General features: G+C 39.8%; 1 protein-coding gene across 1 annotated transcript in view; it reads right to left on the bottom strand.

Moving 5' to 3' along the window:
• Positions 1–1,101: 1,101 nt before the first annotated feature.
• Positions 1,102–24,739, bottom strand: part of TXNRD3 (thioredoxin reductase 3) — a 33,260-nt gene continuing 9,622 nt past the window's right edge. The window contains exons 3-16 of the mRNA XM_075005148.1: positions 23,496–23,605; positions 22,368–22,484; positions 20,153–20,225; positions 18,108–18,227; positions 16,913–17,055; positions 14,605–14,720; positions 14,257–14,482; positions 13,908–14,000; positions 13,172–13,248; positions 9,651–9,807; positions 9,318–9,425; positions 5,987–6,082; positions 4,144–4,278; positions 1,102–3,799 (exon numbers count right to left, since the gene is read on the bottom strand). Of these exons, the coding sequence (XP_074861249.1) occupies positions 3,737–3,799; positions 4,144–4,278; positions 5,987–6,082; positions 9,318–9,425; positions 9,651–9,807; positions 13,172–13,248; positions 13,908–14,000; positions 14,257–14,482; positions 14,605–14,720; positions 16,913–17,055; positions 18,108–18,227; positions 20,153–20,225; positions 22,368–22,484; positions 23,496–23,605 (1,634 nt within the window). The 3' untranslated portion in view covers positions 1,102–3,736. The remainder of the gene's footprint in view (positions 3,800–4,143; positions 4,279–5,986; positions 6,083–9,317; positions 9,426–9,650; positions 9,808–13,171; positions 13,249–13,907; positions 14,001–14,256; positions 14,483–14,604; positions 14,721–16,912; positions 17,056–18,107; positions 18,228–20,152; positions 20,226–22,367; positions 22,485–23,495; positions 23,606–24,739) is intronic.

Raw genomic sequence — 24,739 nt, 5'->3', positions numbered from 1 at the left:
GTGGGGAAGAAAGCAGCTGTGGGCTTCCTACCACTTCTGGCCAATCAGAGCAGCAGAGGACAGTGCATGAAAGCAGGGAAGAAGGAGGGCAGAGCCACTGGCATCGGTAAACTTCATGCCCATTGCCCATACCTTAGGCCCAGAAAGAGCTCCTGTGCCCCGCTCCCAGGCAGACACCCCCCATGCCCCTCACCCCCATCCTGACCCCGCCCCCCCATGCAGGCCCCCACTCCTCTCCCACATCCCCTCCTGCCCGATAACCCCACCCACAGCCTGCCCTTGCACCTTTCCTCCTGCTCAGACCCCATAGCCAGGGACCACAGCAGTGAGGCTTTGTTTTCATTCTCACTTTTGTGGTCCCTAACTAATTTGTTTATGGGTCAATGGCTCTCAACCTGAGAAAGGTTCCCTACGCTTATGGTATTTTGACAATACCAGTGACTCAAGCCCCACTTGCTACGTCTGTCTTGATGCTTGAGCAATCCTGATTATGGGTAATACCATGATTTCAAGTCAGAACATCTGACTTCCAGCTACCTCAGTGACTTCAACCTGCAGTGGTCAAGAGTTGTAAGATACTCCTGCTACCTTTAGTGACCCCTGGAACTTCATGCCCCTGGGGGCAACAAGGTACTCTGCAGCTTCTTGCCCCTGCCAATCAGACAGGGTGAGGGACCCGCAGAGCTGCAGGCAGCAGGGATATTCAGTGCAGCCGCCAGCTGCAGCAGATGGCTTCTAACTCCTGTGCAGCTGCTCTGTATCATGCGGCGCAGGCACCTGCAGAACCATATTTTGTTTAAGTCAGAACAAATAATGGCTTACGTGAACTTCTATCACCAAAACTTGTCCACGATTTTTACTAAAAAATATGACAGCTAGTTTTGAAGAATCGAGATCCTGATGCTGCAAACAAGTACTCATTGAAGATACCATGCTCCCACTGCAGGCCTGGCATCTCCTTTCTTGTGAGGCTCAGGAGCTGCAATGCAACATTCAGATTCTAAAAAGGTGACGCTCAAAGCATGTTAGAGGAAAATGCTGTTGCAGAGAATTGCATACCCGTCCAAGTAATAATTAGGTTGAAGCCCATTAACACCACGCTCAAGAGAACAACAATTTTTATTTCTAAAATTCTGATTTTTACATAATGACATTAGATGAAACCCTGGTCTCTTTGCTTACAATGAAACCATGCTGCCAGTCTGCTCACCACTTTAAAAGATGTGCTCCTGATTAATTGCTATCAGCAGAATGTTCTTTGTGGACGGACTGATACCACTGGAAACATTATTTGTACAAAATATTGTACTCTTCTCAACCATTTCAGTCAATACATAGAGGCTAACTGTACAAAGCATTGCAATATTTTATATAAAGGCTCTGTTTAAAGTCTCTCACACCCCTCTCCCACTCAGACTCCACACCCACATTCTGCTCCTGCCTCCTCCCTCCCAGCTCCATTTAAATAGTTTAGAATGGATGTTGTTACGACATGAGTAACAATTTATAAACAGCATATGTGCATGTCAGACCTTAAAAGAGTTGCTTATGACTAGAGTACCAGGACAATGCATCATTGGTAATTTATTAACCTTCTATAAGCTGTAAATAAAACCTTACTGTAACATGTGACAAGCAATTTGTGTTCTCATTTACTGCTTATGAAATAATATTTGAGTAATAATTTCTGTAGTCTGTTTCTTCTGCTTGCTCTTCCATTCTTTTATCCTCTGCATGGTTGTAAATTAGAATTAGAATTTATGTTGCCATTCAATTAATCAAAAAAGTGATACCCCACACAGAGGAATGTTTAACTGATCGCCTTGTAAGCCGTCACAACTGGATCCAAAGCATAGATTACCCCCACACAGATGACATCTATGTAAAGCTACCCATACAAGGCTCTCGCATACTGAGCATCAGATGTACCAGATAACTAGAAACAATCACCACTTCAGCAATGATATAAACTCTGAAACAGGATTGGGCTTGCCAATATTTATATAGGAGAACTGGGGGAAAAAAAGTGGAGTTCAGCAGGAAGATGATACTATCAATTCAGTAGTAATTTTTGAATTAACAATGTCTAGTGTTTTAAGGCATCTGAACACTGTAGTGTGCTTCCCACCTCCACTATCAATGCCAAGTGATATGAAAAAACAGCTGGTCATCTAGTTGTGTTCAAGTACCTTTGCAACAAATGCTGATGTGAACAATCTATTCAAAATTTCTTAAGCACACATTTTACATACCTAACATTTCTGCACTTGTCAAGTGCTGAAAAAATGTTTAGGTCTTCCTCCTAAGGAATATAGCTCTTGGTACAGAATATTACTGTTGTGTTCATCTCAGTTTTAGTATACAGAAACTGGTCCCCACCTCCAGCATCATGCACATTGGCTCTTAAATAAGCCGACGATACATAATTTCTACCAACAGCATATGTTACATACATGTAATGCATCTTAATCCAAGTATCCGACACCATATGCAATTGTTCATTTATTGAAATTTCATGATATACCACGGAATAGTTAAAAACTATGATACAGTGCTCAAAACATCTTTGGACAAAACTGAAGCACCAAATACAAGCAAACCTTCCCCAAAATAATTGAGAACAGAGGGGAACAGTTTCAATTTGCTATCTACAGTAGACTTACAACAGGATATGATAGCATGAGTCACTGTTCTCTGCTGCAACATCTAAGTCCATAAAGAGTATTTTACTGCCTAGTGGTGTAGCCATTTCTCTAGCTCCTGTATTAACAGTACAGATACTATTGGGGAGAAAAGACCATAACATAGATGACAATTTTATCAGATAGTTTAGAATTGTAGCTCAGATTATTTTTACATGATGTAGTATTTTTACACAGGATGGAAATTAAATTTGATACCATCAGCACTAATTAGGCTCACAGACTGCAAAGATAAGTATCAACAACTTAGGAGCTTTTTCAGTATACTTCAGTTCTGACCCACAAGATTCCTAGTACCGAAATCCTGTGACTCAGGAAGATATTACTAATTACCGTGGTAAAGCAACTATGAAGTAATACAGGAGCACAGAATTCTCTCTCTCATAGCTTATTTGGTACTTGAATCAGCTCTTTAGAAGTTAAATACTAGTGCATTAGCTGCACTGCCTAGCATCTGTATTTGATTTATGATTTTGTTTTTTAAGTTAAATCAAAAATAGTATTAAAATCCATGTTACTCACTGCAAGCACGCAAGTGACAACATGAATTGTAAAATAAGCAGCTGGCCAAGAATAATCCAATTATACATTCATACTTATGTCTAAGCATTCATACAAAAATACTGGAACCTAATGAGTTAACTTTAAAATTATTTATGCAACTCAAAAGCTCCTTCAGAAGGAAGCTCAATTTTCTAACTGTGACAAAAAGGTCTCCTATGTTTGCAAGGTAAGTCATCAGTCGTAGCTCGCCCCAGAATGGGGTTCTGAGCCAAAACTTCAAAAAAGCACTTATATGTGCTACCTCCAAGCAAGACAGGATTTATCGTTAGTATTTTTCCTGCTGTTTTATTCTTTCCATTGCCACCATTATCTACTGAGGAAGCTTAAGAAATGCACCAATTCTAGTTCTAACAGATTTGATGCTACTGCCGCTTTCATTTATTTTACCCAACTGTATTTGGCACTTCATAAGCCTTCCAAAGAGATAACTGAACATGGCAAGAAACATATGAAAACAGCAGGGTTTAACCTCAGCAGCCTGCCTGAGTGATATCTTTTCCAGAAGATTTTGTAATTTCCAATGTAGTGAAGACCTGTAAGAAAACCAAAGCAACAATGACTTTCTGCATTTATATACTTCATGCAATAGTATAAATGGCTGTTGGTTGCCTGTTATAGACTAGCTTAAGCTAGACTCCTACAAATGTCCTATTTAAACTAGATGCAAATTACACAACTAGTTACAAGAAATCTCACACTTTTTACCTTTAAAAACTTAAGTGACATTGGACTTCCCTCAAAAAACAAAATAAAAGGGTTTAATATGACGACATTTTAGATTACGTCAGACTGAGTCTATTTTCTTCCTGCACGTGTAACTTCCCACAATAAGCATAAATTAACTCCTGTTTTGAAAAATTTGACATTTCCCCCTTACCTCTGCACATGTTGGGTGTATGCCTATTGTTTCTTCAAGTAATTCTTTCGTGAGTCCACATTTTATTGCGGCACCAAAACCTTGGGTAATTTCCCCAGCATTGGGTCCAAGGACATGAAATCCTATTACACGGTTCTTTAAAGAAAAGAAAAACTAGGTCAGAGCAAAATAGGGTGTTATACTGGTAAAGTTTCACATTCACATTTGAAGAGCAACTTTCAGTTCACTTAATACTTAGCTTGAAATGAATAGTCAATAGCACACTTGACACCGAAGTCAACCTGCTCTGAAGCATCTATAAGCACCAGTCAAGTCAGTAAATGAAAGCATCAAGTTCATTTCCAAATTAACCATGGGAGGGAGAGGAAGTTATAAATACACAGAATGCATTTTAGAATTACATCAAGCAGGACAATTAAGAAATACAGCTCAAGAATGAACTTCTATACCAGCTAGCTTTTGTTATTCTAGAGACAGTACATTCAGATTGTTGTTGATCTATGAAGTAGTAGTATGGTTCTTTATATAAGGGCAGAATTGAAATACACACTCATGATGCCTGTAGAAAGTTCTACTTTGAGAGCTTGGCTATTAGAAGTTAGCTATTTATCTTCCCTTCTTGTTACTGATGTGACTACTATGTCTACTGCAGGTTTGACTTTATCAACTTAATTGGTTTCTGAAGTCACAACTGGCTGCAGTGGCAAATGAAGTTAAGAATAACTTGTAGGCAAACGAGATTATCTTTCAGCAACAAATTCTGTATGAATTTCTCTTGTGTATTTTATTAAGACTCAGCAACAGGATTGTTTCAAAGTAAAATGTGTGTGTAAATGTCCCACAAAAGTATCACTTATCAGTTATATCCGCAGAGAGTCTGGATACAGTACCAACAGCAGGATACTAAATATATCAGTTACATATATGCAAACATCCATTTACATTGCATTTGTTCCAGCTTTTTTGTAGAAGAGAACAATCTTCATACTAGGTATTCCCTCCTTACAGTGTTGTTCTTACATAGTTTCTACAGTGAACTTCTAATGCTCAATGAAACAGTTTTAAAAACAAACAGTTCAGAATTTCATTAAAGAATCAAGGAGATTTAAAAAATGAAATAAAAAGGTCACTTCCTCTCAAACATGTATCTAGCTAGATACAACCTAGTGTTTAGAAACTGCTTCTGCTCCCAACCACCAGTCTTTTTATGCCAAAATGAATTTTCCCACTTAGGCATTCTAGATTTCTTCAAAAAGGTCTTCATGGTTGGCTCTATTATGTGTTAGGACTACACCAAGTATTGTTGCAGCTAAAAGCACATAGGGAAAACTGAATTTGTGTCATACGTCCAATTCATAATCAGCAACAAATTTTCCAGTTTTAAAAAAAGAGATAGAAACGGGACAGAAAGGGGTATGCTTCCTTAAAGGTAGAGACTTAAGAATATGCATAATGCATGCAACTTAACTGGAACCCAATGAAAAAAAACATTTGAACTTCTGAAGTACCAGAAAGAAGGCACATCACCCACCAAAACTTACTGTTAAGAAAAATCTGAACAACTCTCTCACTTCACTATTCAACTGAGATAAGTTTCACAAGCAATCCGATACTATTAATTGCTCAATTTGCTAGATACAACCAAACGTTACAAAGTGGATCAAAACAACAAATATCATATCTTAATAAAAAATGTACTGTGTTACTGCATTGATAGGAAAAGTCCATAGACTGAAAAACCCTGCCATCAAGTCAGTTACTAAATATGTTCCTGAGTCTATGGCCTAGAAATTTTACTGCTCAAGTTGAACATCTGTCACAAATTCCAATTTATAATACATACGTTGTCATGTTTATTGCAGATGATCTTTGAGTAGCAAGTATTATTGTCTCTGCCAGCTACTGTCCATTCAAGAGGCCAAAACAAAGTGTGAAACACCTGCAGGGAGTAAGAAGAAGTAGTATTAAGCATGATAACGCTATTTCAGTCTCTGTATAAGCTTTCTAGTTTGTAACCAAACCTGTAATCTACTGGATATCAATTTCTCCATAATGTCTAATGGCATTATTCTTCAATTTCTGAATGGATTTAGTGATCATCTTCACCCACTGCCAGTCTTCCAAATGAGAAAGTTTATATGCTGTGCTGCCGGCATCAAGTTTGCCTGACAATCCCCAAAATTTCCTTTTTTCCCCCCACCTCCAGCTGCTTATAAACAAACACTTGGATGGGAGTTTTCCAGGCTGAGTGTCTGCCCTGGGATGAATTTGGGAATTTTCATTCAAAACCAATTCAGCCATTTCTGAACATAAGGAGGCCGTAGGAAAGCACTAGCACTCCTTATACTTTAGAATACATATTTGAAATTTGACAGGGAGATGGCTTGTGTGTTGGGGATGCAGAGAGTATGTCTCTTGTGCTCTCCGTGACCTTCTTTAGCACTCAGGCAGCATGGAAGTCCCCTCTGTATCAGAGTCAGATGGCACCAAAAACCGGGCATTGACATTATGGGGGAAGGGCTGATGCATAGACTTCCATGGACTGAGCAAGGAGACAAGGTCTGAAAGCAGCAGAGGAAAGATGGGCAGAACAGGAAACCAATGGGTGGGTAGGGCAATTGGGCTGACAGAGGTGGAGATTGAAAGTACAGGTGGGCTCAGGGTTGGTGGGAGGACAGAATAAGATCAGGATGTGTGGGAAAAGTAGAGCAGTGGGGATTAGGATTTACCGGTCAAGGAGATTGTAGAGCAGAAGCCATGGGTGGAGAGAAGAGAAGACTGAAACAAGGTTAGAAGAGACAGGGCAGAAGACCACACCTACTAAAGAAGACTGCTTTCCAGAACCTTAAATGAAATCTGATATCCCCAAATCACACTTTTTCTGCTATCAGCATATCTGTAAAACTCACTGGCAAAGTGTCCCATCCCACTCTAGAGCTGGTCTACAGAGGATTACAACCTAATACTACTATCAGTTAGGTCAAGTGGCAGGGACCTATAGGTTCCAGTTCTGTTGCTGAATCATGTGGGTTTGGTGCCATGTGATGGGATCTAAATTCTCACTTTTTAAAAGGACTAGGAATGATATAAAAACAACTTCATTAAGAGAACAGCAAAATTGTAAAGTTAAGCACTCAAAAGACAGGGAATGATAGACTAAGTCTGTCTATGAAACTTATTTCACTACCCTTATGCATAGGTATTATGACAGTCTAAAATTATACTAGATTTTTCTACAAAAATCCTGCTTCTCTCTGCATTAATAGAAATTGGTCACCTTGAGAAGCATTTAATATTTTGATCTTAATTGCTTAATGCATAGTCCCATGTGTTATTCACTGTACACTATTAAAATCTTATCAAAGACAAATTAATATGTTCACAGGTTTTTCTATGGTGCTCATCATAACAGCGAGTGATCCAGTTTATTTTCACAACATGCTTGGTGAAATCAGTGGTATGATCCTTTCTTTTGAACTTCCCCAATCTCATCTCATTACACACATCCCAGCTGTTGCCACCACCGAGTCACAAATCCTATAGATTAGTTTTCCCACTAGATAAACTTTGTTCAGCCCCACACCAAGTCCACCCTATGCACTAAATGACACTGGGATTGTGTGGAAGTACATGAGACAGTACCTAGACAAGTGATGGAATAGCCATTCCTAGAGATTTTTAAGTTCTGGCTTGACAAAGTCGTGTCTAGGATAATTTAGTTAGGGCTTTTCCTGTCTTAGGATTCTGTTTCTTTGTTCACGTACTTCAAGGCTGTGCATATGCATGACAGAGTCTGAAATATGGTTGCTCAGGTAATTAATTCTGGCATTTCCTAACTTATGAACACTTGGCTCTAAAACTTTAATATTCTTAATATAATTTGAGGCAAATAGCTGTGTCATTGCCAGGCTGCTTTGTTTATAATTGTTTTTAATAGAAATACTAAAAACTTAAAGACCACCATAAAGTAAACTTAATCTTCACTACTTTGTTTAGTGCCACAGTCTTCTCTCTCTCTCTCTCTCACCTTCTCACACACACAGCAATAGAACTGTAGTAATTTCCAAGTAAGTGTTCAATCCTAAATAAAAACTAGTAAAACCAGGAAGTGCCACATACAGAGGGAAACATCTGCCAACATAAGCAAATTCCAGAGTTTGATCTGCAATAACTCTTTTGAATACATCTGTGAAAACTTTGCCAAATGGACGGAGAAACGAGGAACCAGAATGAAGATTAAATCAGAGTCTACAAAACAGCATCAATACATGCCAGCAGCACAAAAATAGGTCAGGGAGGAGAAGTAAAACAGTTCCAAAACGAAAGAGGTAAAATAAGAGTGAACAGAAACAAGGGAAGTCTCAGGACTGTATCACCTAAAGTGAACCTACAAAGGACTGTGGTAAAGTAGTGGATGAATAGTTTTTTAGAATTTTGGCTCAAAGCACTTTACAGTCACTATTCTAGCAGTGACCTTTCCTCATCCAATTTTCCCCATATTCCCAGGCCACATCTCCACACAAAAGAGATCTTTCAAAAGACGACCTTCTGGAAGATCTCTTCAGAAAGAACTTTTCGAACAAGTGCGTCCGTCCATCTGCGCATGCACACATACATGCTCAAAAAAGTGATTTGCTCTTTTGAAAGAATATTCACGCAGTCCCCACTCTTTCTAAAGAATGGGACAGGGATGGGGGGGGGCGGGGGGAAACCACAATCAGGTGCCACGAAGACTTCTCTTTCAAAAAAAAGACCCTGTGGAGCAGCTACATGTTTTCTTTTGAAAGAAGGCGCTCTTCCTGAAATGGTAGTCAAAAAGTGTTTTTGAAAGAAGTACCGCATTCTTTCTATTAACTTTTGAAAGAACGATTCATGTGTGTAGACGCTCCACAGGTTCTTTTGAAAGAGCCCCCTTCTTTTGAAAAATCTTTCAAAAGAACTTGCTAGTGTAGCTGCAGCCTAAGAGTCACATGGAACGATATACCTAAAAACAAATGCTTCTAGATTTTTCAGACACAAAAGTGAGAAAAGTCTTTTCTTGGACCAGTTTCTGTTGGTGAGACAGCTTTGGAAATTGTCAGCTATCTTAGAAAATACTTGAATACTACTATAACATTATATGGAACTGTTTAAAACAGGGATTCTTCTCAAAACTTACAATGTTCACTTCTCACCTCTATGTTTTCCTTTCCATATTCTTTGATGGCTCTCTCCTCAGGTAATCCACAACAGCCATATTCCAAAGGAGTAAACACTGTAGTTGGTACATTGACATAGTCACACTAAAAAATAAAAATGAAAATTCTCTTTATACGAACATGTTCACATGACCTGCATAGAGACAAACATCCCTTTTTTAAGCAAGGTGCAGTACCAAATCTGACTTGGTGACAAACAATCATTGTCTTAATGGCACAATACCCAAGATTCTCAGACAACCCCTGCAGATCTGTTGAAGTTGAATACCATAGGGAAATTGAAGTTATTTTCATAGGATATGATCTTACCTTTATAAACCCACCACCAAAAAGCCTGCGAGCCAGTAGCTTGCCTGCCTGAATGGCAACTGGGGTAAGTTCAAGTTTCCCATCCAAAATATCTCCAATAGCATAGACATGAGGCACATTGGTTTGTTCCTCATCATTTACAGGAATTTTTCCATTCCTTTTGGGAAAAAAAAATAAAAAGGTGTAGCTCAATACTCAGATCTCACCTTCTCAATTTAAAGACCTATTCTATTACAAGGAAAACAAACACTTTCAGGCATTGATCAGAAGAAAAAGTATTTATGCTAGCTCTAGTTAGAGTGTAAACTCCTTGGGCCAGAGACTACAGCCTTTTCCTCCCATACACTGCCAAACAGAATTTATTGAACCAGATTTTCTTCTCTGCACATACATGTAAATATCAATACCACCACTGACATCTGAGAGAGATCATGATCTGTCCTATTTAAATATTATATAGCTTGCTGAAATATATTTCCATCTCCCAAGCAAAAGTCTAATCTATTGGCACAGATAACAAGCAAAGCATTAGAGCTTTTAGCTGATAGGCTCTGTTGCTTCATTCATAATGCTAATTTAATCAGGTTAAACCAGAAGACCCAACTCAACGAGATTCAATCTGAGAAATGAAACAACAGATCTATCTTTCACAAGCAGACTGAACCATTTTACCATTATAAAGGGACCTCTCTAAGAATAAAAGCCTCAGTTTAATGGGTATCCCTACTAAATATCTCACTGGCAGGCCAAGGCCAGGTCTACACTAGGTGACAAAAAAAATCAAACTAAGATATACAACTCCAGCTACTTGAATACCATAGCTGGAGTCAAAGTACCTTAGTTCAAAATTTCCATTGCCTCCCCACGCCGGGGAGGGGGACAACAATGGGAGAGACACTCTTCTCCTTCCAGTGAAGTACCAGAGCACAATCAGTAATCAATTTAGCAGGACCTTATCAGCCCCATTAAACTGACCCCCAGGAGATCAACCTTTGCACTGGTAAGTGGGCACAAGACCTAAGATTTCTATCAGTAAATGCCAATAAATAGCCATGTAACTGTATATGCACAAATGGATTTAATATATTTATTGACCATAACCAAAAAGTTTACACACTGGTACAGAAAAGCTGCTTGAGAACTTAGAATATGAAAAGTAAACATCCATAAATCAGACTGACATGTGATGCTGACAATATATTGAACTCCTCACTGTCTAACTCCCTGTAATTTCCCTCCCGCGCCCGTCCCCCGCCCTTTTTTTTTTTTTTAAATCCGTACTAAAGTGTGTGGGACATTTTTAAAGGGCATGTCTACTCTACCAAGTTTCTTTGGGAAAATCAGGCCCTTTTGTGAAAGACTATGGGGTGCATCCACACAAAATGCACTCTTTCGATCCGAAATTGAAACAACGAGGCTCTTCTTCTGGAAGCCCTTGTCTGCTCCCTAATCAGGAAGAGTGCCTCCTTTCAAAAGCAAGCATGTGTAGACACTCTATGGGCCCTTTGTTTCCCAAAAAGAGCAGTCCTATGGCGCTGGATTTTTCAGTCTCTGGTCTGTTCTTCTGAAAGAGCTGGGGCTATGTGGATGCTCTCTATCAAAAGAGTGGATCAATCTTTTGAAAGAACATCTTATGGGAGAGATCTTCTGGAACATCTTTCAAAAGATTGTTGTAGTGTAGGCATTGCTTTTGAAAATACTTGTCGAAATTATAAAAATAATGACATTTGCCAAGCCTACTCATAGGTCAATGAAGCAGAAGCAGAACGGACCACTTCAGAATAATTGAATTAAAAGTAGTACCATTTAAACAAAACCAAACTTATCATATGGACTCTAAAATCCAGTTTTTACAGATGCCTATATATATATACACACACATACATTATATATATATATATATATATATATATATATATATATATATATATATATATACACACACACACACACACACACACACACACACACACTTAAAAATAGCAGTTAACACTCACACTCATGCTCCCTTTCTTGAAAGGAGACTTTTAATAGCTTAAATACCAAGGATCAGAAGCAGGAATTTGTAAATCACTATGGACTTGTCTACACTACCACCTTCCTTCGAAGGAAGGATGGTAATTAGGGTGTTGGAGCTCACCAATGAAGTGCTGCTGTGCAAATTCCCACCCGGGGCCACTTCGAAATTTTAAACTTGGAAGTACCAGCACACGTCTAGCTGCGGCTCACCCGCTGGTACTTCGAAGTGCCAGGGCAACTTACTATGAGTAGGCTTGGCAAACTTGATTTTTATAATTTTGACAAATACTATCAAAAGCAGTGCCTACACTACAACAATCTTTTGAAAGATGTTCTTCCAGAAGATCTCTTCCGTAAGATGTTTTCAAAAGATTGATCCACTCTTTTGATAGAAACAAAGAGGAAGCCGTGCTCGTCTACACACAAGAACAGAACACCACTGGTCATCACCTATAGCCCCCAACTCAGACCACTGCAACGAATTATTGAAGACCTACAACCTATCCTTAATCAAGATGCTACACTCCAGAAGGCCCTGGGTGACATGTCTGTTCTCTCCTACAGACAACCTCCCAACCTCATGAGGATCCTCACTAACAGCCACAGTCTATACCCCAGGAATACCAGTCCTGCAACCTTTCCCTGCAACAAAGCCCGCTGCCAGCTTTGTCCACATATCTTCTCTGGAAATACCATCACTGGACCTAACCAGGTTACTCTCAGAATCACGGGCACTCTCTCATGCTCCTCTACTAACATCATATATACCATCATGTGCCAACAATGCCCAGATGCTTTGTATATTGGACAGACTTCTAACTCCCTTAGACAAAGGGTCAATGGGCACAAAACAGACATCAAAACACTCCAGATCCACAAACCAGTTAGTCAACATTTTAATGGCATAGGGCATTCTATCAATGACCTAAAGGTACGCGTGTTACAGAAAAGGAATTATCGCTCCGTTTTGGAAAGAGAAACGTCTGAATGGCTTTTATATTCAAATTCGGCACATTAAACACATGGTTTAAATCGTGATGGGAACTTTCTGAGTCACTATAGGGGCTTGTCTGCATACTTGGCTCAATCTAATTCTTGACCTTCCCCCCCACCCCTCCACTCTCTGATTTGGTAACCTTGATTATCTTTTTCTGATTTGTCCTCCTTGCTTTCTGTTTTTGGTTCTCTGTGCCTTAAATATTGAGTCTGTTCTGGTCTGAAGAAGTGGGTCTGTCCCATGAACACTCACCTAATAAACCATTTTGCTAGTCTTTAAAGTGCTACTCGACTGCTTTTTCTTTTGATAGAGAGCATCGACACAGCCCCCGCTCTTTTGGGAGAACGGACCAGGGATCGAAAAATCCAGTGCCACAGGACTGCTCTTTTGGAAAAAAAGGGCCTTTGAAGGAAGGTGGTAGTGTAGACAAGCCCTATCAGTTGTTACCGGTGAGAAGCTGAGAGCAGTCCTAGGGTGAATGTGCCAGACAAATTAAGATACTCACTTTTCATTGATTTTGACACCAATCTTTTCTAAACCAATGTTTTTGGTACAGGCATCACGACCAATAGCTATCAAAACCTGCAGAAGATAACAAAAAAGCTATCAAACTTTTCTATCATGTTCTGAGCATTCTGTTGCTCACTTTTCATTGAAAAACTACAAATAGATAATTGATGCCAAACTTTTAAGTAACTTGAGGAAATGAAGATGTCAGTTGTAAGCCCAGTTAGTTTAAAAAAAAAAAAAAAAAAAGTGATAGCAGCAAAAAAAAAAAAAAAAAAAAAAAGATTATTTTGATACTAGGAGTAAGTCTTGCTCTTTTTCTATGGTATGTTCACAACTCTGGCAGGTTGCCAAAATTACTGAATTTCTTAAGTCCTTCCTCTCCTTTGTTTCCAAATATACATGATTTAAGAGCTTTAATAATCTTTAACAAACCTTGTACTTTCATACAAATGTTTGTGGGCCGCATTTAATACAGGGGTGGGGGAGCCTCCAGCGTGCTGATTAAATGCAGTTCATTAGGTTTGGCCACAGGTTGGCTGCAGGACAGTTTGTTTACCCAAGCATCCACAGGCACGGAGCCCCACAGCTGCCAATGACTACAGTTCGCCTTTCCCAGCTAATTGACCTGTGGGGGTGGGCACGACCACAGCTAACCCTGACAAACCACACACTACCTGTGGGCTGGAGGTTCCCCATCTCTGATAAGTTATCTGTACTATAAAGTTGCTTACAGTATTATATTCTCCTTCTACAATTTCTGGTCCTTCAGTAGACTGTGCTACCACCTTCAGCCTTCCAGGCATGCCTTCCTCCAACCTTTCAATCTGTAGGAAAGAATTCACAATCCTGGTAATCTTAAGTGAAGCCTTACCCCACTGTCAGAGTCCACACCTTGCTGAATGTTCAACAATAAAATGCTTTTGTATTTAGGTTTGATTGTACAGAATTTTCAGCTCATCTGCTATAGAGCAGAACTCTTTTCCTCGACATTTTAATAATAAAATACTTGCATTCTGTGTAATTCTTTCAAGCTAGCTAATTATTTAGCAAGAAAGCAGCAAAACAAAAGGAAGTACTTGCCTGAATAGGCACAAATCTCCTGATGAATTTAACACCATGAGTTTCCATGTAGGCACCTGCTCTCTCCGCCATTTCTTGGTCAAAGCCTCGAAGAAGGATGGAGCGCACCATAACTGTGACATCCAAACCAATACCAGCAAGAAATCCTGCACACTCCAGAGCCACATAGGAGGCACCCACAATAAGAGTTTTGCCAGGGCAGTAAGGCAGGGAGAAGAGGTCATCGCTGAAAAGAATCACATGGAAATACTGTGACTATTTCACAATTCAGCTTTGTTTCAATTTGCATGCACACAAGGAGACAGGAGATAAGTCCTATTAATTGAGACGAACATCATCTCATCTCACCTAGTAATGCAGTATTCTTTATCTCCAGGGATACCCAAATATCGGGGCCTTTCTCCTGTTGCTAGGACAAATGTCTGTGCTGTGTGAAAGGTTTCCTGTCCTTTCCTGTTGGTTGCCTGAGATACAGGAAAAAAATTACATTGCTATTGTACTTTTAGATGCCAGGAATAAAAACTTTGTCACAAGGCCTACCGCCAACAATGAAAACCTCAACTTTATCAAGCATGTGATAACCAACAGATCCAAATAAAAGCCATTATACTGTAGAAATACCATGTGTTTCAGTAAAAGGATTTCTTAAGATTAACATCTGTCATTAATGGGATTGTATGGGGACATACATTAGACTACCTTCCCCATTATTAGGTGTACTGAATTAAGAAGTGATTAGCTGACTTGGGCAGAGCTCAGAATGTTTAAGATAACTTAGATTTTACAATCAAGTTTTACATTACAGGTTAAAACTCCCAAATCCGGCATCCTCTGATCTGGCAACATCAGTCACCTGCAGGACCAGAGAGTCCCGGGGCTGGCCAGACCAGCAGCAGGAGCCCAGGGCAGAGCAGCCACGGCTGGTCTGGCTGCAAAAGGGAGCTAGGAGCAGCCAGGGAGCAGTGGCCTGGGCTGGTGAGCTGACCGTTCATGGCTAGGGAGGGGCGGCTGAGGCCGAGAGGTGGTGGCTAGAAAAGAGGGGACTGAGAAGCTGCAGGCAAGGAGACCAGGCTGAGGCCAGCAAGGGTGCAGAATTGACGTCCCGTAAATTCCCTGATCTGGGATTGCTCGGTCCCCAAGGGTGCTGGACCAGAGAGGTTGTACCTGTAATTATTTAATAAGGAAGATCACAAAGTTTCTTAAAGAACTTGAAGAGTTCAATAGTGACACCAGTGGGGAAAAAAAACCATTGTTATTCAAGTAATTGAGGCTTGGGTAGGAAGCATAGATTAAAAAAGTGCTTTAAAATAGGCTGATAACTCAAATAAGGAAAAAATAAAATCAAAGGATGGATTTTTTTTTTTTTTTTTTTTTTTTTTTTTTTTTTAAAGTTTCCCTCAACTTCAAAGGCAACCTTTCTTTTGGGATTTTATTGCAAACTGTTTCCTTTTGATAGGGTTTTGAGAACTTATGAGTCACACCCACAGAAGTAAGATCAGATATGCACTTTTGCATATAGCAGTTTAGAAGAGTCTGCTCTACTTTCCCACGTTTGGCCCAGCTCAGTAACAAATTTACATTAAATGAATAGCTGAAAATTGAACGTCTTCTGTAACATTTGTTTTAAAAAAAAAAAAAAAAAAAAGCCAAATAATTTTACTCCTTGTTCAATTTAGTAGAATGGACTAAATCAAACTTACTGCCAGAGAGTCAGGCAGCTGTACCCAAGGAATTGACAGTATGTAAAATTTTGTTCACCAGAGCAGGATTTACCTAGGATGCATGTTACTGCAACAATTTATATAATTCATCTACAATACATGCTGAGCAGTACAAATTAAGTGCACACTTGTTCTCTTCAAGCTTCTTTCTCATGCCAATAACCAGAATGCTATTCCAACTCCATTATTTTATGCAAGTACTGAGAACAAGCAAGGTTTTAGTTACAGCTCTTCACATGCAGAATTCTTCTATTATCCTTCCCTGTTCTTTAACAAACAAAACGTTTGAGTGGTAGCCCATTAGCATACTGAAAATTAATTTTAATTCATTTTAAAAAAAATTCGTGTGTTTTTGGCTCAGTAGGCAGTATTATTCAGAGCTACTCAGAGATTAATATCCAATTTTCACCAATGCTATGAGGCAAGCGGCACGTTACACATAGAAAGTTGAAAAAAAAAGTTTTAATTTTAAATAAACATTACCCGGAGATGGTAAATGACGGACATAGTTTAAAAAAAAAAAAAAAAAAAAAAAAAAAAATCTATACCACTGAAGAATCAGACACCAACACCAATTATACACAAACATTAAGGCAGTTTGTTATATTTCATAGCTTCTCATTTAAAATATTGGAAACATGTCACATACGCTTGTGTAACAAATTCTCTCTGCTTATGCAAGATTCTCTATTTGCAGACCCCACATTACTTTTATGTAACTGGTAGGAGTATGCAAGCACTAGGCTTGCTACTGAAGTACAAGTCTACACAAAACAGTAAAGATATTCTTATAATTTTAATTCTTTAACTGAAGTAAAGCACAAAACTGAAATCTTGTACGCACTAAGTTTCAACTAAAGAGCAGTTTTATGGCATACAGTGGGTGATTCTAAACAGATCACAGAAAAGAAGGCAATATTAAACACGTCAACTACCTTTATTTTGTGTGGCTCAATAAATTCTGCATAGGCATTGAGGTACGTCACAGTCTTTTCTCTCAACGACACCCTGTAACCCCAATTCAATGACCCTATGTAGTTCTGAATGGCCTCTACCATGGTCTCCCAGTTGTGTTTCACTAAAAAGAAACAAAAAAGCATTACAGGTAAAGTGTAAAAAAATACTAACTTCACAAATGTCAATAAAAGCTTACAGTAAACTGTAAAATAGTTACTAATCAGTCGTAATTCAGATTACGGCCACATTATAGATTTAGCGATGCCCTGCTAAATCAGCCAGCCCAAGTAAAATAACTACTACATGAAAAGTATATTTGTATCATATTAAAGTTTCCTCAGTGATTCTTCATATCTAGTAGGCACAAAAACGTCTTGCCTCTCTTGGCAAAGTTATCTGGATTTCAGAAGCCCATCCACAAGTAATCCAACAAGCTAGCTAGTTTTGGAGTAATGAAGTGTTGAACAGGTTGAAGTACCTTCTGTGGCAGGGCCAGGACAGAGGGCCTCTTCAGAGGGAGCCCAAACAAGCAGAAGGGCCTCCAGTGCACCAGCAGGGCAATCACAGGCAGCTGGGCAGTAGATGGCTCAGCCTAACAGAGGCTAACTGACTCCATGACTGGTATAATAAGCAGCCTTTAAAAGCCCTCCAAAGTGGGAAGGGCAGGGAGAGAGAAAGAAAGAGGCCAGCGGAGAGAGGTGAGGAGAGGATCAGAAACCACAGAGGGAGAGGGAGGAGCTTCAGCCAATCAAGATAGGGAACTCGCTACTGCTGCAGCCTGGAGAAGATACAAGGGGAAATTGTCTGGGGAAGTGGTCTGGGAAGAAGAGCTGCTGCGCCAAGGACTAAGAGAGTCAGCCCTTCCCACTAGCAGCCACACAGGGTTCCTGGGATAGAACCCAAGCACGAGTGCATGGCGACCAGGTTCCCCCCAGACCACCCCTCACCTCAGCGAGGGCAACTGGGTCCTTAAGTGGGACCAGTAAACTGAATACAGGCCAGAAGCCCAGGAACAAGACTGACTGTCATACTTCATAAAAAAGATTTTGGTGCTGAGGGAGAAGAGAAATACTGTTCAAGCAAACTAAATTCTATTTAGTTACTTCTACACTACAAGCATTCAACAGAAGTTCCAATCTGCATCCTCCTACACTAGTGTTTAGTGTTACTGACCTTGCTCATCATACTCCCAGCCAAATTTCCTTGAATCCTGAAGTGCCTGTCCCAGAAGCGCAGCTTGATGCATCAGTTTCTTCGGAATACAACCTACATTTACACAAGTGCCACCAAGTCCTGGGACGGAAAGAAAATTTGTTTAATCTTACTACCAGCGTTAGCTTAAGGTGTGTACTTCTCACTTTTATGACGTGCTTTGTGTATTCCATCCATCAGTATTTTTCTACAAACATGAAAGTCTCATTCACCACATAGACCACGCACTCAAGTGACTAAAAGCCATTTAAATGAGACATGGTGAGGTAGGTAAGGTAATATATTTTATTATCATCTCATCAAACCTGTCTGTCTAATGTCCTTGGACTCAGGGCTAAAACACTTCTTACATTAATACAATGGATTTTTTTTAAAACATATTACGATGCAACGTGTAACTGGACAAGGTTAAGTAACAATTTTTCTTTAAGCACGAACTATTACTCCAACTCCAGTACCAAGCTCTACTATATAAGTAAAGCTTTAAACATAGGCCTAACATGTTCATACATACAAAGTAGTAATTCCCCACCATTTATTCTGTGGTCAGATATAATGATACTTCCATGATACCCAAGAAGTGCAAGAGACCATTCTACAATGTTATTAGCCATGTCTATTTCATGAAGTCAGTGGCAGAGGTAAGGCTGTGTCTACACTGCCACTTTCACTACTAACACATTAATCATCCAGGGACGTGGGAAAAACCCCCCTCAAGCAACAAAAGTTTTAACCCTGTATAGCAGCATACCAGCATATGCAGCACTTTTAGGCTGTATAGATTGCAGAGAACTTTTACCAAAAGATTCTCAGATGTGTTGTGCAATTTGCATATCTTTTACTGACAGTTCAGTTGAGAGAGGCTCCCTGCCCCTCCCCCGCATCACTTGGACCATCCACATGGGGCCAAATGTTGGAAACACCCTCTCTGTTGAGGCACCCTTTCTTCCTCGTGGAATGAGGTGTACAGGGATGTTGACAGAACGCTCCCAACTGGCAGATCTCTGCCAACAGTCTGCATGTGCACTCTGTCAACGGAAGCCCACAGTCTAGACATAGCCCTCATCGCCAGAAAAACTACTGCCCAATATTCAAGGTGATTTAAAAAAAAAAAAAATCACTGGTAGCTTAAGTAGGTCAACATAGGCAGCGTAGCTATTACCCTAGATTTAAAAAGCAACATGAATTTCTCGTAAAAACTCAACATGTGCTTTCTTCAGATCAAGCCAGTAACTCTTCTGGCTCATCATAGTGGAGCTCTTGGAGGGCAAAAAGAGAGCTGGCATGGATAGATTTTGTCCCAGCTATCTGAACAAAGGTTCTCCATACAACAGTTTACTTATAGAAAGGAGTACTGATCTAGTCTATAGGAGTTAGGACTGAATGTCAAAACAGAGAACACAGGAAAAGCATCAATGTCTGAGATGCCTGTAACATTCATCTGACAAAGTGAGTCTTTGCCCATGAAAGCCTATGCTCACAAATCTGTTAGTCTGTAAGGTGCCACAAAACTTCTTGTTTTAACACCTATGTATGATCCATTTGATCCCATAGAATACTGTATGAATCACAGCGTTAAGCACTTCAAGATAAAATACAGATACTATAATTTAGCCACTCTCTCATGTGTTAAGCTACGGAGCTCAAATGTGCTTCATGTATATCAGCTTCCCTATAAGCGATTAAAATGTTTCAGGATGTAAATAGGGAAGGTTAAATAGGAAAGAATTTACTGTGAACATGAAATCAAAGAGTTGCTAATAAGAAATTGAAGTAAAATAGTGAAATGCAGGCTAGGTATAAAAATCCAGATGGAACAGGAAGGTTGAGTGGGATTTATTTCTTCCATCATTTATGTTGTAGAACAGCCTCACATGCATACAGCTAGCATACCAAAAAAAAAAAAAACACAAAACCTTGAAACTAAATAATTTAAGCAATACATCAGCATTTAAATCTATTCATAAGTATTTGATTTGAAGCTAGGACCCATAAAAGAACCTTACCCCATGAAGTACCCAAAGGTGTTGGTACAACATAATCTAGCACCATAACCTTCTTTCCCAGAGTAGCAGCTTCCTGTATTTAAAAAAAAAAACAAAAAACAAGGTCAGATATGAACTGCTGAACTTCTCCATTACTTTCTGATGCTAAAAGCTTTCACTACTCATTTCCTCCAAATGGTTGTCATACAGAAAACATTCCTGATGACAGTCTCTGTACCACTTATCCTTCTCATTCAACAACAATTACATCAGTGCTTGTGTTAAGTGCTATAACTTTGGTAATATTTTTATGATGTCTCTGTTAGGCTTTGTCTACACTAAACAGCTTTCAGCAACATGCCTGCTAACAACATATCCGGAGTTGATGTACCAAGCAACTGTGCAGTCTATACCAGAGAGTGTGTGTCAATGAAAAACTCTCCCATGTATCTACCTTACTCTTCTTGTCAGTGGTAGACTACAAGGTCAACTGGAGAGCGACCTGCAGTCTATTTGCCAGGTCTTCACTACATCACCCACCAACGGTTTGAGTTCAGAGCTAAATCTCTGCTGTAATGTAGGCCTGCCCTAACAGTATACCTATACTGCAGCTTAAAACAACGCAAATTATGTTGCGCAGGGGTTGACTAAACCACTTCCCTGAGCAGAAGTGAAAGTAGGCTAGTGCATGGTTTGTCAGTAAGACCCAGTTGTTGGTACTGGCCCACACGCAGCTGATGCTAAAGTGCTGCCAGACCCTACCAGCTGGGGTGAGGGGAAGAGAGCTCAAAGGAGGCAACTACCTTGGGGGCTAGCAATATAAAAGGGCACTTTTAGGCTATGTAGATTGCTGAGAGTCTCAAACGTGTTGTGCAATTTGAGTATTTTTTTTAAACTAACAATTCTGTTGGGAGAGGCTCCGACAGCCATGGCAGCAGTAGTGGCAGTCATGAAGGGCTGGCTGGAGGAAGTCTGTCCCCAGCCCTGTTCCTTCTGCCTGAGGTCCCACCCCTTCTGGAGGCATAGAACCATCCTTCTATGCTGGGTGAACAATGCCTTCAGTGGTAAGTCCTCACATTCACTTAGGCCCCTACCCCTGAGTAACAAACTACACCAAAATAATGCTGTGCAGATGAACACTTATGTTGCCTGTAACATCACAGTTTCTGCCATTCATGAAGGTGGTTTCATTATGACAGTGGGAGAGCGCTCTCCTGTTGGCATACAGTGTCTTCACTAGATGTGTTGCAGCTGAATTGGTACAGCTGGACTGCTATAAGTGTACACGCACTCCAAGAACAAAAGGGGACAGATAAGCTCACAGAAACATGGCCTGGCAGAGCCCTAGCTCCCACAAACTAGAACCATACCATAAGCCTGCCTCTCATGCTAACCTAAAGCAGTAGGCTCTCTATTCCACACACTTAACACTGTTAATTTGTTTTAAAAAGGCTTCTTGCAGTTGCTGAAGATACTTTATGTTCTAAAAAAGGAGGAATAACTCTCCCTTAGAAGTCTATCTTGCTTTGACTTACTGCAGGGGGTCACAATTTGTTCTGTGGGTACCAGCTTCAGAATCAAGATGCTGGGCTGTTCCTTGTGTAACTGTGGATCCTTTGAGCCTAGCACACTTCTAAGAGACTGGTTACAGGCTGGGGCACAGACCAGATTCTGAAAATCTATGCCACGACCTAACCCAATCAAATGCTGCAGGGGAGCCTCATTTTCACTTCCAATCCTTTGAAAATATGTATCACTTACACACACACCCCTGGGGAAGAAATATCTACAAGCATTCATATACAACTGCCAGCACCGTCAATAATGATTATCTGAATAAAACATATGCATGTTTGCCATTGCCCTTTCTTCTACTGCCCAGACAGGAGAGCTAAAAATACTTTCAACCTACAACCTTTCTGAACAAGCTTCCAAAGACAAAAGGCTCTATGTTCTTGAGTTCCTTGGTCTTGTTGGTCCAGGAACAACTCAAAGCTAAAAAAGACTATACTATAGCAAAGAACCTGGCCAAAGTTCTGAACTATAAGCTCATGAAGGAGTACATGTTGCACTATACTTATATCAGTGTTCAACCCATTAAACTTCTAACTGGATGGGAAGACTCATTGAAACGTAGAATCAATTACATTAGAATGACAGATTCAGAGAGCAAAAGTTTCATGAGACTTAGTATACAGGCAAAATTCAGTGTACCAGTACAAACCCAAATGCATACCTTGGAACATGCAAGTCCGCCGGAGCCACCACCAATAACAATAAGATCGTAATCATAAACTTCTGCACCATCTATGTTATCCTCTAGCACCCTCTGAAGCGAGCCATTCTGGTAAGCCTGTAACAAACATACATACAGGTTACTCAGAGCTGTATGATGAAGTATGAATTCAACAGCCACCCCCCTCCCTCCCCACCTACACCATCCTACCTGATGCTCCTAGCCTAATTTTGGAATCCTTATTAAAGAGGATCACTGAGATACCATTTTTCAAGTCTGGGAGTTTAAAAGGGAGACTCACATAATACTTAAAGTTCACAGTTACTTAGCCTTTCATAGGACTTTCAAAGAGATGTTTATATCACACAGAAAAAGCTATGTGACAAAAGGTATGTCAAGAAATCACTGATAAAACATTGTTCATTCGAATTCCACTGTACAGAACTTCAAGGCAGGAATTAAAAACATTTGGGCTGTGTCTACATTACCACCCTCCCTTCAAAGGGAGGGTGGTAATGAGGCTGTTCAGAGTTTACTAACAAAGTGCTTCCGTGCATAGGCAGCACTTCATTAAGCAAACTCCACCCCCGTGGCAACTCCAAAGTTTTAAACTGCAAAGTATTGGCATGCGTCTAGCTGCGGCGCACCCGTTGATACTTCGAAGTGCCAGGGCATCTTCGAAATCCCAGGTAAGGGGACTTCGAAGATGCCCTGGCACTTGGAAGTACTGGCGGGTGCACCACAGCTAGACACGTGCCGGTACTTCAAAGTTTAAAACTTCGGAGTTGCCACAGGGGTGGAATTTGCTTAATGAAGTGCTGCCTATGCACAGAAGCACTTCATTAGTAAACTCCAAACAGCCTCATTACCATCCTCCCTTTGAAGGAAGGTGGTAATGTAGACACAGCCTTGTAGAAGAATGGAGAAACTTTATCTCCTTTGAATATGAAAATTCTATATTTAGTTCCATCTTAGCATTATAGAAAATAAGACACTTCGTTCAAGATCCTGTTTTGCAAACAGTGTTGCAGAAGAGTGACCAAACTGTCTATTTCAAAACAGAGAGTTACCTAGTCAGTTCATTTCTAGTTACAACTCATTTCAAACTCATGAAAAAGCCAGGCTTACCTGAAAAGTTTTGTCATATCCACCCACGTGTGTTCCATTCACAAATACATTGGGCACAGTCCTCTGGTCACTCATGTCTTCTAACACTCGCTGAATATTGGGGCCATCATCTAAGGATTTAAAAAAAAAAAAAAAATCCATTAAGAGTTCTAAACAATCCTGGCTGAAAGTGAACTTAATCTAAAAAAAAAAAAAAATTAACTTATTTGGAACTGAAGTGTTTTTAAACCAACTGCACAACATCACAAGCCCTTCATAAAAATCAATTTATTTCAGACATGGCGAGTTTGCAGACAGACATTTTGAAAAGCATGAGCTTTGAAACCAACGTAGACTTTTCAAAAGGTTTTGCATGTCCCATAAGAGTATGAATCTACACAGAAGGAATTAATTGGAACTTCAAACTTAAGTGTAAGGTTTCTGAGCAGTTAAATTACTGATCTTAGCAGGTGAAGACATATGCTACATGAAACATATCTAAGGTAAACGGCTTCCTGGAGTATGTATATTGTCACAGTCAAGATCAGTGGAGAGATTTGAGCTAATTCAAAACCAAAATTAAAAAAACTGAACTGCTGGCAGGAGTGTTTCTTCATCAGGCCCTGTGGGCTTTAGAACTTGCTTGCCCTTTTATTGGATATAGCCAGAATTCATGGACATTTGGGGCACGCTACTACATTGATTTCCTAGAGAGTCTTTCGGAAAATGGAGAGGTTACTTCAAATGTAGCTTTTAGTAAATGAAGACTATTTTCCAAGTTTCAATTACTGTTGGTGTGGTTATGGTTGTCCTTTTAAAACAACTATCAAAATGGAGTATGCTCAGAATAGGCACCTTCTTGATGGTTTTATGAAATCTAAATATAGTTCAGACACTACAGGAGATATGTGGTATTAATAATAGGAATATTTAACACACTTTTTTAGGTTATTTAAGCCCACTCAGAGACAGTGCCAATAATCCTAGGAATTCCAATTAAGCAAAGCCTTAGAGAGTCCTAAGACAGTCACAATCCTCAAAACATAAGATGGACTCAGCAATCAATTTGTATACTACTGTTCCCTTTATCAGGCCAGAATGCATTCACTGTGCAGGAACATTAGTATGGAGTACGCTGAACCAAAGAGAGAGATGTCAATGAAAGTCAGTTAGTACATTCTTTCAAACTATTTAACACAAAAGTTATTTTTTGAAATTTATGAAGGACTGAAGTGGTAAACAGTGTAAGTAGCAAAGTTTTAAGA

Source organism: Carettochelys insculpta, chromosome 11 (genome assembly GCF_033958435.1).
Source record: "Carettochelys insculpta isolate YL-2023 chromosome 11, ASM3395843v1, whole genome shotgun sequence".
NCBI lineage: Eukaryota > Metazoa > Chordata > Testudines > Carettochelyidae > Carettochelys > Carettochelys insculpta.
This window is presented reverse-complemented; position numbering and strand designations above follow the sequence as displayed.